The sequence below is a fragment of the Topomyia yanbarensis genome, chromosome 2, assembly GCF_030247195.1.
Source record: "Topomyia yanbarensis strain Yona2022 chromosome 2, ASM3024719v1, whole genome shotgun sequence".
Taxonomy (NCBI): Eukaryota; Metazoa; Arthropoda; class Insecta; order Diptera; family Culicidae; genus Topomyia; species Topomyia yanbarensis.
In genome coordinates this window covers 204,666,721-204,680,392 of record NC_080671.1, presented here as the reverse complement: position 1 = coordinate 204,680,392, position 13,672 = coordinate 204,666,721, and the positions used below count along the sequence as shown (strand labels likewise).

The 13,672-nt window shown below is 40.5% G+C and overlaps 1 protein-coding gene across 1 annotated transcript in view; it reads right to left on the bottom strand.

The window, feature by feature from the left end:
- LOC131682749 (protein yellow) overlaps window positions 1-13,672 on the bottom strand; it is a 112,645-nt gene that overhangs the window by 58,212 nt on the left and 40,761 nt on the right. The window contains exon 2 of the mRNA XM_058964466.1: window positions 13,396-13,502. Within this exon, the coding sequence (XP_058820449.1) occupies window positions 13,396-13,502 (107 nt within the window). The remainder of the gene's footprint in view (window positions 1-13,395; window positions 13,503-13,672) is intronic.

Sequence of the window (13,672 nt, the reverse complement as noted above, 5' to 3'; positions counted from 1 at the left end):
GCGTGCTTGCGAAAACGGATCATGATGTCCAGCAGATCGTCCTGAATTACTGGACCCGTAAGTAGAGTGTCGTTGAGCGAGTGATTTGTGGTGGTTTTCGCTGATCCATCGAACACTACCCGTACCTTGGTCGTTGAGCTAGACTCTTTAAACACAGGATGATGGGGCAAATAGTAAGTAGTGCGCCCTTCATCCAGTGTATCCTCCATTTCTCCGATCAGTTGCATATGCCCCATTGCAAGGTATTCTTGTAGGAATTCGTTGTAATGGTCACGTAAGTCTGAATCCCTCTCCAAACGCCTTTCTAGCTGCCGAAATCGTCGTAAGGCCGCACCCTTCGAATCGCCGATTTTGTCGTGGAACCCATTCCGTTTTGGGTACTGTACTACATAGCGTCCCGATTCGTTACGGGTGAACGTGCTTTGAAAGTGTTGTTCGCAGTCCTTCTCTTCCTGTGATCGAAGTGGCTTCTCTGACATCTCCTCAATTGCCCAGAATTTCTCGATGATCTTATCCAGCGGTTCGGCGATCACAACGTGACAACTAACGGTAGCTTTTCTTGTAGACCACTCCGACTCGCCCGCAGCTACCCAACCAAATACTGTGTTGACGAATATCGGCAAAGGAGATCCGAGTTTGCAAATTTGTATCCGGCCACCATCGAGTAGATGAAAATCGTAGAAGAATTGAGACCCAAGCACCAAATCGATCGGACCAGAGACGAAGAATTCCGGATCGGCTAGCTCCATGCCGTTTGGTGGTTTCCAATCTGCCAATGGTAAAGAAGTAGACGGCTGGTCGCTTGTTACCTGCCTCAAAACCAGAAAGTCCATTGACAAAGAAAAATCCAAAACCCGTGACGAAACAACAGCAGAAACTTCGTGAGCTATACTTTTCTTTGAGCACCCAATACCGCTGATTTCTACTCTTTTATTTCGTCTAGGTAGTTTGAGTAGATGAGACAAATTCTCCGACATCAGATTCGCTTGAGAACCGGAATCCAACAATGCCCTAGCGAGATGCGTTCTACCCCAGCTGTCCTTTATTTTCAACACCGCCGTTAACAAAAATACATGTGTTCCAGAAAGCCCCATAGCCATATTGGAGGAAATTGATGCAACCGAACTTGTTACTGTACCACCGGAGTTCGATGCACCACCAGAGGTTGATGGAGCCGTAGCTTGTATGCTTTGTGTAGCTGAAGAGGAGGCAGTGGAGCTGGAAGCAGTACCAGTACCAGGAAATCCAGGATGAAGAAGAGAATGGTGCTTTTTAGAGCAAGTTCTGCACCGAAATTTGGAAGGACAGTCTCTCGCCATATGATTTCGCCCCAAACAATTGCTGCAAAGACGCTTCGAATTTGTTAGCTGTAGCCGTTGGTCCACTGGAAGTTTGCTGAATGCCGTACATTGAGCGATAGAATGCTGATCACCACAGGATGCGCAGCTTGGACCTTTGTTTCCGGTCGCCGAGTTGACCGAAACCTTTGCAGGACGAGATTTGAACCCAGTTGATGCAGCATGACTGCTTGACGTAGTCATCCGTTGGTCCACCGAAACTGCATCTAAGACCCGTGTTTGTTTTTTGAGAAAATCCACCAGTATTGTAAACGAAGGTTCGACCTCATTAGAAACGCTTTCCTCCCAATGTTTTTGTGTGACGTCGTCGAGCTTAGATACCAATAGATGAGTAAGCATTGCTCCCCAGCCACTAGTCTTCTCACCCAGTTGATCCAAGATTTTGGTGTTACGTTCGAAACAATCGATGACGTCATGAATCCCCGCTGCTGACTCTTTCCGAATTTTCGGGAACTCGAACATCGCATTCAAATGCCGCTTCTTGAGAAGATATCCATTAGAGAACCGTGCAACCAAACCATTCCAAGCAACCCTGTAATTCGCCTCGCTCATTGGGTACGAATCAACCAACTTTAACGCATCACCCCTAAGAGACGCCCGCAGATAGTGGAATTTTTGAATACCACTGAGTTCCGGTGAAGAGTCAATCAAGGCTCGAAATGTGTCATGAAAAGGCAACCATTTTTCGAAACTACCATCAAATTCCGGTAGATTTATTTGTGGTAGTCGCACATAAGTGTGTACACCAGCCGGTTCGGAACTAGATCCGTTTTGTGTCGGCGCTGGAGTCCGCCGTGGTAACTTGCCAACCAACCCTGCCCTTACCTCGAAATATTTCTCCTCGAATTCCGCCCGAACTTGCCGATGTGCCTCCGTGTTCTCTTCATGCTCCTCCGATCCCTCGATATCGCATTGAACCTCCTCAAACTCGTCCCACTTCGCCTCGAGTTTCTCCAGACGAAACTGTATTTGGAGTTCGTCGGTTGCTTGGCTACTGTTGAGAAATTTCTCCGTCCGCAGTAGAAAATCTACGATGCTATCCCGAACGTGGATCTTGGGTTTCAGTTTCTTACCCATAGTCAGATCTGTTGAGCTGGAGAGTTTTGGATCAGCAATCGTCTCCTAGAAAAATACCAAGCGGAGAACCCTTCCAAGAGAGATGTATCGATTTGGACAGGTACTCACCTGGTGAGCCTGTCAAATAGGCCTTGTATTTTTGTCTCTCAGGAACTCTCCAAAAAACTCGTAAAGCTGCTACCAATTTTCTCCAGATCCTCAATAATGTCGTCAGTAGCCAAGACAGCCGTATGATGACCCGATGATCCGAACGATGCAAACAGTATTCTGGGAGCCTGTCACTACAGGCCTTGTACTCGACTTTATAACTGCGACTCGTTCCTTCTTCCCGTTGTGTAGAAGAACCACAGGTGGTAGCGCTTCGCTACCGTATTTCAGCACTTCTGACGATGAATGTAGACTCCTTCTTCCAAAATGGCCGCCGGCGAATTACCAACCCGTTGCTAATGAACAACCTTGTCAGAATATACCAGCGACGTTCTCCGTAACCTCCCAAGCCATGCACAGCGATCCCCGTACCAAGCGATTGTCCTGTTGTTGATCCAGGAAACTTCCTCCGATGCCAAAAATGCTTGTGAGCCTATCCAATAGGCCTTGTATATTTTAGCTTTCCTGGTCTAATCCGAAAAACTCCAATGGCGACGTCAAACGAATCCAGAACTGCTGAGTCGCAATGGCTGTACGCAAGTAGAATGATGGCGACTGCGCGCGATGGCGGTATCTGCTTTATCCTCGGACTCAAAATGGTGTTACCGACGCCGCGTCGGTTCCTTGAAACACTATCCTGGTCACGGCACCAATGTTGTGACCCTTGCCAAATAGCGTTCCTCCGTGGTTTTAGTCCGTACCCGATTTTTCCGTGTCCAATCGTAAATTTAGTTGGACTACCCTTGCGCAGATAGCGTCACTGTGCCAGTTCGGAAGTTATGTAATACACACATAACACATTACACATCAAACACTTTATTTCCTGACACTACTCAACATTTATTACTTTACACGTATATTTCACTCTAAACTATACTTTCACTACATAATATTACAGACTAAGTACAATTCTTTATACGTCACTACGGACGGTGACGAACCTATCGCTATGAAGGCTGATTACGAATGACGATAATTTTAAACTCATACCACATACAGAAAGTTACAAAAAACATATGCTAGAGACTTCTCTGGAAACATTAATTTCTACTCTCATCATTTTATCCCCATCTCTCCTCTCTTCAATGTCTCTCACTTCTTTCGTTAAGTTTATACACATATGTATTAACCAGTGAGAACGACACGCTCATTCGTCTCATCTGTCAATCATACAGCTATGCTGTGTTGAGATCAGTGCTAGTGTGAAACGTCAACATTTTGTTTGGACAGTTGAAAGTGATTTTTACAACAAAAATGGTTTTCTTCAAACCTAAATATCTTCAGACATTACAATTCGATTTTCAATCTATCGAACTCGGTCACTAAAAACATGACGACAGTAACGCACCGGGTGGAGATATCCCAATTAGCTTCGACAACGTTAGTTATTTTTACACAAGTTGAACGCTAAAGATGGACGTCTGTTCTCTGTGGTATGTGCTTCTCTTTCAGTAATAAGCTACTATTCAATGTTTACTTTCCGAAGCACAATAGAATTCCCCTAGAATCTTTGCAAAAATCCAGTTGCTTGGAAAATATAGCCGAAGACTGTCCAAATTGATAGTATTTATAAGTTCTTCAGTTCTACGCAGTTCTGTGTCGTAAGTGCCCCAGTTATCGCAATGAACACCATTCTCAGCAGATAGCTAAGCTTTTACAGGATTGTCATCACTTCTTCCATCTGTCACCACACAAGAACATTATTAAACATACAATTTTTTATATAAACTCAAAGATGTAATTCGGTTTGAGACTCCAAGTTTTCCTAATAGCTTTTCTGTGCTGTCTGAAGGCTTTCCCCTTTTTTTTTTGGGTCTGGCCCTAATGAGAACAGTTTAGTTTAAATTCTAATATAATTCACACAATACTCACAATCATAGAATTGCGACCTGGATTAAAATTCGCATCTTCGTAAAATTAACCATGTAACATTTTTCAAATTTTAATCTTAGGAAAGTATCTTTATACCGTGAGATTTAACCAATTTTCTCTGAAAGTATTATATAACATGGGGTCTACTATTAATATTAGATTCAAACTCAACTGATCTTGCCCGTTTCAGAAATTCCAATCGATTTGAAAATACTGTGATTTTAAACAATTTGAGGCGGATCGAAATGTTGTTGGCCAGTTATCATGATTGGAAAAATATATGGCTACGAAAGTTGCACACGTTTTCCATCCCCTGTTTTTGAATGATGTCTATAAACAAATTCATTCACACCGATGACTCGAAACCTTTTATGCTAAACTTTTTTTTGGTTTGTTTGTATCAAGAAACACTAAAAATCTCTGATTATCAAGAGTGATGCTTCTATCAGAGTGCTATGACCTGCCCAATTGTTCAATAGCTTATAGCACAGGAAAGATAGACAAAGATTGTTTACATTTATGTGTTTTTATCAGTTTTCAATAATAATTCAATATAACGAAAAAATCTATACAAATATCATTTTCACTGCTAACTGAAAATGTCCCTGGCAGCACTGCTCCAGCGGAATCCTTCCAGACTAATATCACAGAGAACAGACGTCCACCTTCAGCATTCAACTTGTGTAAAAATCTCTAACGGTTTCGAAGGTAGTTGGGATATCCAAGCCAGGTGCGCTACTGTCGTGATGTTTTTTGTGTCTGAGTTCGACAGAATTGATAGCGGTTATTCCTCTACCCAGTCAAACTAGTCCGGAACCGATTCGGGCTTCTAGCATGAATTCCAGCTCAAATGCATCAACCGATAGAGTCGGAATCTGTTGTTTTCTTTGAGCAAGATTCCATACTGAATCCATTCACCCAGTAAAGCTCAGCCGGAATTGAACTGGAATTCGTCGAGTCCGTTACATACACACACACAGACATTGTCCCAAATCGTCGAGCTGAGTCGATTGGTATATAAGACTCGGCCCTCCGGGCCTCGGAAAAAATCTTGAAAGTTTGAGCGAATTCTATACATTTCCTTTTTTACGTTTTAACGACATTCAATTAGCTAGAGATTACTGGGTAGGGAAAGTTATGAAACTTAGAGCCATAGTACTCAAGTGAGAGCAAGGATGTGAAGTAAACAGATCGGAAAACTAGAAGTGGCAGGGTCATTAGAACAGGCTTAATATCGTGCGGGCTTAATTTTTGCCTTCTGATAATGAGGGTCGAGCTTAGGCAGAATAACTACGAATCACTCGAGTTCACTATCATGTGTCCTTGATAAAGGTAGACGTATCTATCTTTACCGTGACAACCGGCAAAAATTAAGCCACGCAAGATCACCACTGAAAACCTGTCGACGATTAGCATCAATCTGAATGATGATTGCTGCTGTTCATCTCTGTATGCCTTTTGAATGCCGGGATAGATTTTTATTAGACTATTGTCACTGTTCTCACAGTCGTGGCGGGTTTGCTACATTGTGTAAGGCAGTACATTTCTTTTATAAGAAATGTAAATATGCGTCTATACATTTCTTTTATAAGAAATGTAAATATGCGTTAATGTAAACTTTTATGTAATTTTTTTTTTCGTAGAAGTGATTTCAATTGTTTCCTGCTTTGAAATTACAGTAAATTAAGAGAAACCATTAAAATAAAAGTTTGTTTACAAATCTTATTCGCCCTATTGCAAATTTAATATCGAAATAACAGTTGGTTTTTAAGGAGAGAGAGAACGTAACGTAATTAATTAACGTAATTGATGCAGTGGAAAAAACGAATTGAGGAAATGAAATTAACACCTAATGATCTGACTAATTAAAAATATCATTATTTTGATCTTTTGAGTTTGTGAGATTTCGGAGATTTCGCTGCCAAATTTAATAATGCAAATGCGTGCACCTTAAGCAGACTTCTTGAATCCGTTCGTAGTTGTCAAATTTGGCATTCTCCCTCTTTCGTCAGAGTCAATAAGAATCATGTAAAGACCCGCCATGCGGTTACACGGTATAATCAAACTACGCGTTTGTTGAATGAAAAATATCTATTTTCGAAAGTTGTTCATAGCTGTCATAATAGTCACTTTTGTGTTGCTAACAAAACGCTACTAATCGAATCATGGGTTGGTAAGTGTGTATTGAGTTGGTTGGCAAGTACAAGTACTGAACTTTTTTTTTGTCATTTTTTCCTCACACCAGAAAAGGGATGTAGAGTTGAGAAATTAAAAAATGTTAGAATATATTCAGTTGTTAGAGTTTAATAAATAAATTTACCCTAGAAGCGATTTCCTGCTATACTAAATTAACCCCTGTATAATAAATGTGCAAGTGCGACAGAGAGAGAGAGAGAGAGAGAGAGAGAGAGAGAGAGAGATATGTGAAATAGGAGAGGAGTGCGTGAGCTTCTGTAAGCAGCGATGCCAACCTTCCAGTTTAAACTGGATTCTTCCAGTTTTTTACTCGATCCAGTCAAACAGACAAAAGTGTAAATCGTCCAGTTTTTTTTAAATATTGTCCAGTTTTATCCAGTTTTTTTCTCAGGGGTATATGCCAAAATTATTTCTTCACTATATGCAATACAATAGTAGTTTACTACATAAAATAATAATAAATAATAAAATAAATGAAAATCTCTGGGGAACAACTTAATTGTTTTTCAGTAATCATATTTTGCTACACTATGTCATATTTCAATACACATAAGAAATTGATGTGCTATGGAGTGCAAGATTAGCAGATATCGTAATTTAAAATGAATATTGTTTTTTAGTATGTTTATTACATACGGCACAGTGCGTTAGCTTGAAGGTACATTTTTTTTCGTTTAACATTTCAAATTACTTGAAACTTGCCATGTGAAATAATCTAAAAGTTATATTTAAATAGTAGCGATCACTTTTATACTATCCTTAACTAGAAATTCGCTGCTATATACTTTGCTATACGTAATCGAATTTTTAATAAAATATATTTATGATAATTGTTTTCTTATTTTTTTTCTAATAGCTGAACAATTTCATATTGAGTATTGTTTGGCATTATGTTTGAGAATCCAGTTTTATTGAAAAAAAGATCCATTTTATTTTATAAAACTTTGCATCCTTGTTTGCAAGGATAAATTTGGTTTTTCGGGTAACCAGATTTTTTAAGAGAGGTTCCAGTTTTTTTTTTGAAAAAAAAGTTGGCAGTTACGAACGAACCTTTGCGAGGACTAGAGCGAACGATATCGAACCGCGCCAAGCGTTAGGTAACCGAGCAACCCGGAGTACTTACGGAAACCAGGAATAGTAATACGTCGAGATTCTACACCAATTAGTAGCAAAAATGCAAATTAATTTCATTAAAAAACTTGTTTTCAATTAAAAAACCTTAAAATAAAAAGTTGTTCTAGACCCCCCGGCAGAATATTTTAATTTTACTTTCAAATGAAAGGGAAAAGTGCATTATTTCATATCCCAAAGTTTTACAGATGCCGATTTTTTTTTAATAAAGTTGTTCGACAAAGACACAGTGACTAGTTTGCATTACTATTCTTTAGATTGTCTTTCAATTTATCGTATCTCCCATAATTTCTGTCTCTGCCTTCGTATTCTTTAAGTTGCAGCTAGAACCTGACTTAGTTTCTCTTCGAGCAAAAACTGCACTAATTTTTCAACCCTTTGGAGTTTACATTCTCTTCTTTTTCAGTGTCTAGTTCACTTGGAAATGGCACATTCTCCTTACTTCATGATTTATCCTCACAAAAATTAAAAAGCCGGTCGTCATTTCAGCGGCCCTCTGAGGCTAGCGCCCTTGGCGGTTGCTAACCTGACCAACCGCACACTACGGCTCTGCCGCCATATTGACCATGAACGACATAAAAACGCAAACCTCGCCATTATAGCATGGTTCCACAGACTAACAGACATAACACTATGAAAGAATTCCCTCAAAAAACATCGATCCGACAACTTTCCCAGAACACTAGCTCCACCTTTTATTCACGGTCCCAAACACTCATTTACTGGTGGGTTACCTCTCATGTTTGGGAACAATTTTTCACTAGTGGTCTATCCCCCATATGCTTGTTCATATGCCAGTGGCGCCATAATTTCAAATGTGGCCACAGTCCCAACTACAAATATATTTAAAATGACCGTTAAAGCAGGCGAAAATTTGTTTTTGAGTGTTATGTCTGTTAGTCTGTGATGGTTCTTCCAATTTGGATTCGTGAAACATAAATGTAAAGAAATATTATCCTTAGTTATAACAAAGGGGGCTGTTTGTCAAGCGACATCCGGAGGATCTGCCCACTCCGAAACGATGTCGTGAGAATAATGCTAAAATTCGCGCCACTGCAGCCGCTGTCTGTGGTACTAGAGCCATTCAGCGGGAAATCAGAACAGTTGCGGATGAGCGGGAGCAGTTTTGGGTCTATTTGAGCCGTCTTGACCCGAGCCATACAGTGGAGGAAATTGTTGCCATGACCCAAGAATGCCTTGGAATAAGCGATGCACCCAAAGCAATTTTGTTGGTCAAGAAGGACACCGATCTCACGAAACTCAACTTTGTTTCTTTCCGAGTTGAGCTTCCGAGCGAACTAAAGGACACTGCACTCAAAGCGTCTACTTGGCCGACTGGAGTTTTCGTTCGGGAATTTAAATTCGACCAGCCAAAGCAGGATAGATTTCGCTAATGGGATACCGAGATACACCGCAGCTTGTATTATGGAAGCCCTCGATCCCCCCGCCACAGTCCAGCTACTGCAGCCAACGTTCACCAGTCGTCTCGGTCCTGTGTGCGGGAGTGGAGAAAGGGTCTTCCAAACTTCCCCCCTGCGGCAAGTACCCATCCTTTCTGAATAATTCAAGCGCTTAAATGTTCCCCGATTCCAGTTCTCCTTTAATTGCACCGTATCAGCACCAGATGCCGTTCTTCTTGCCTGCGAACCGCAGCTGTTTACGAGAGACACCTAGTCCAGCTGCATTGCATACATCCCACGTTATGTCGTCTCTTAGGTCACCGGGACGCACACTTGCCGCCAGCCGTGAGGAAGCCCTTAGTCCCCCCACCACAGTCGAGCCCTTTCTGCCAGCGACCTGCAGCCGTCCCGGTCCTGTGGTGGAGATGGGACGAGGGGTCTTCCGCAAACCTACCTCTGGCAAGTACAATGCATCTGTGAGCTCTTCCTTGCCTCAAAGCTCTTCGATTTCCAGCATTGGTCAACGACGGGCTAAGCTGCTGCTATACTACCAAAATGTTGGTGGTATTAATTCAATCGTTGAGCAATATCGTCTTGCAGTCTCCGATAACAGTTTTGACATCATTGTCTTCGTCGAAACATGGTTGAACGATGACACGCTTTCCAGTCAGGTGTTCGGTACTGAATACGAGGTGTTTCGCTGTGACAGGAGCCCTAGCAAAAGCCGAAAATCCACCATGGGCGGCGTATTAGTAACGGTTAAAACCAGCTTGAAGGCAAGAATCGTCGAGAACACTTCTTGGGTTTGTCTAGAGCAGGTTTGGACAATCATCGAGCTAGGCGACCGTAAGTTGTACTTGTGTGCTTTGTATGTTCCACCCGACCGCGTTCGTGATACCGAATACGTTAAAGCACACTGCAGCTCAGTTTTTACTATCCTCGAAGATGCTAACGCTGTTGATGAGATCATGGTACTAGGAGATTTTAATCTTCTGTCTTCCTACCATTTCATGGAAATCTTCCCCTAATGGATTTCTTTATCCGGATTCTGACCATTCCGTTCTCCACCCATGTGCAGTGAGGCTACTTGACAGCTATAGCTCAGCCACGTTACTACAAATCAATCCTATTGCCAATGAGAATAGCCGCCATCTCGATCTTTGTTTTGTCAGCGATCAGGTTTCTGCCACATCAATAGTGACGGCTCCCTCTCCCCTAGTAAAACCAGTGGCACATCATCCTCCACTGATCGCCACGATTGATAGCTCTGTTGTGCATGACTTCGATATATTACCACTTTCTGTCTCCTACAATTTCCGTAAAGCTGATCATCGCAGTATCGCAGACCTTCTTTCCACCATCGATTGGGAAAATATTCTGGACCCCGAAGATGTCGAAACCGCAGTTCAAACCGTCTTGCTGGAAATACGCGTACATGTTCCCAGTCCACAAGAAGGGTAATAAGCGAGACGTCAATAATTACCGTGGAATAACTTCATTGAGTGCAGTTTCGATGTTGTTCGAGCTGGTGATTATGGAACCTCTTCATGCTCATTGTAAGCAGTACCTAAGTGACGATCAACACGGCTTCACGTCCGGGCGGTCAACAGCGTCTAACCTGCTGTGTTTAACATCCTACATAACCGAGAGTATGGAACATCATGCTCAAACCGACGTTGTTTACACCGACTTATCTGCCGCTTTCGATAAGATAAATAACGTTATCGCAATCGCAAAAATGGAGAGATTTGGAATAAATGGTAGTGTTTTGCAGTTGTTTCGATCCTACCTCACAGACCGAGAGATAGCGGTTGTCAAAGGAGATTGTCAGGCCCCCACCTTCATTTCTACGTCAGGAATACCTCAAGGAAGCCACTTGGGACCGTTGATGTTTCTGCTATACTTCAATGATGTACATCTAGTTCTGAATACTCCACGATTGTCCTTCGCAGATGACCTCAAAATATTCCGCCTAATTCGGTCAATTGAAGATTGCAGATTTCTCCAACAGCAGCTTGATGTCTTTGCTGATTGGTGTAACACGAACCGCATGTGCGTGAGCCCGAAGAAGTGTTCGGTAATATCGTTTTCACGGAAAAAGAATTCGATTCATTTTAACTACCGTCTACTAGAAACAGACATTGAACGCGTCAGTCACGTTAAAGATCTGGGAGTGATTCCCCGAATAGAAATGTACAGTAACAAAACCATGATTTTCACTGTGACAGTACAGTAATTTTACAATAATTTACAGTAAGTTTTAGTGTTATGCTACAATACAAAAACAATAAACTTTAACGTTTTTACAGTAAATTTAAATGTAAAATAGACTTTTACAGTGAAAAAGGGGGGTGGTTATGTATCTTAACATTAAAAAAATCAATTTTTCTCAATACATTTTTTTCTCGAAAACAGTACAATTTAATGTGAATGCACTATATCAGTTTTTTGCTGAACAGTGAAATTTATTGTTACATAAATTTTATTGTGAATCTAATGTGCGAACTTGGCATCGAACAATGTTGAAACAGTAATAACTATAATATTTATTGTTTTATGATTATTTGTAGGGTAAATGCTATTGTAAAATTCTATCCGGGTCTGGATCCTAAACTTACGTTTAAACAGCACGTCTCCTATGCAGTTGGTAAAGCATCTCGAGCACTGGGATGCATCTTCAGAATAGCCAAAAATTTTACGGATATCTATTGTCTCAAATCGCTCTACTGTTCTTTATCGCGATCAATTCTAGAATATTGCTCTGAAGTTTGGAGTCCAAACTACAATAATGGCGTTGAGAGAATAGAGTCTGTTCAGCGTCGCTTTTTACGTTTCGCGCTTCGTAGATTGCCGTGGAGAGATCCTTTCCGACTACCTCGCTATGAAAACCCGTGTCAGCTAATTCAACTAGAGCCCCTACATGTTCGAAGGAATACTGCAAGAGCCTTGTTCATCGCTGACACTCTGCAAGGTCGTATAGATGCCCCAGCTATTCTGGAACAAATCAACATAAACGTCGCTCCTCGAACACTACGCAACAACATTATGTTCAGATTACCATTCCGACGCACTAACTATAGTATGTATGGATATAAACACTCATAGTATTAGACTCGCGGATGTAAAAACCGCAAAACTGGCAACTAGAAAAACAAGCATGTTAAACTGGCATCACCCAAAAATGTGCAAGCTCGAACGTGCTCGACTGTATTCGATCATCTGTTTTTATCAAAATAAGTTTTCAAGTGGTTCAATATATGAATCAAAAGAGAAGTTATATGTTTGATACTGAGCAACAAGAAATTAAGAAAAAAATCCAATTTCTTCAGAAACACAAAGTTGATGAAAAAGAGCATAAGTAAAATGTTTTTTGTGTAGTTATATTGAACACAATAAATATATTTCTAAATAACATTGTGAAATACCAATACGAACACGAAAAGTGAAGCCTACTGTGAATAACAAAATATATTTTTTTTAAATAAAATCGCAATACTTGTTCTGCTTGTTTGCATTGAATGACGTCATGCTCGTTTGGCTTCGGATTTTGACAGTTCGTTTGGCTCGATAAAAGTACCTTCGCTGGTCTATTACTATGAGTGTCTATATGTATGGAGCCATCACTGGTCTGCAACGAATTTTTAACCATGCAGCTACGGCATTTGATTTCAACGTTTCTCGACAAAATCTGCGTATACGTTTTTCCAGACTATTTAATCAATTAGCTAACAACACTTGACCTTTTTATTTGTTTTTAATTATTGTATGACTATTGTTTTTGTGTATTTGATTGTTAGAAATTAGATTAGTATTAAGGCCAACATCATTGGGGTTTGATATGTCTGTTGATGTATTGCACAAATAAACAACAAAGGCGTAAGTGGGAAGGAGATGATTGTAATTGTTTAAAATGGCAGAGGTTTTATTAGTGCAAAATTGATTTAACCTTCTTTAGCTAAAAAGATCTGTTAGAAGTTTAATATTTTTTTAGAAAAGCTCGTATCAGTTTGGTACTCGAAAAATGTGAGACTTATAAGAAAACATTCATTCTTACGTATTTTTAACTATTTTAACGAATCGATATTTGATCATCCGTTGTTTTGTTGTATTCTCCCTTAAAATCTTGGATTGTAATTTTAATGCGATTGCGTCGCTATCTTCATTTAGGAAAGATAAAATGAACGTACAAGATATATTATTATCTGTAGTTGTACCTGTTGGCAATTGATTGGCTTCCCAGCTAGGGTATGGCTGCAAAACTGGTGATTCACCATCCGAAATGTTCACGAAATTTAACGAAGCCGCCACACCGGATTTCCATCTGAAACAAAGTAAACAACAAATAAAGCATTCGTAACTAGCACTCGCGTTTGATGATAAACAAAATTTTCGTTTTAATGCAATTACAATCTTGGTTTGAAATTGTACTTATTAAAGTTAAAGCACAGATAACAGACGTTTAGGCTCGATTCTAAATGTGTGTAAAGACCC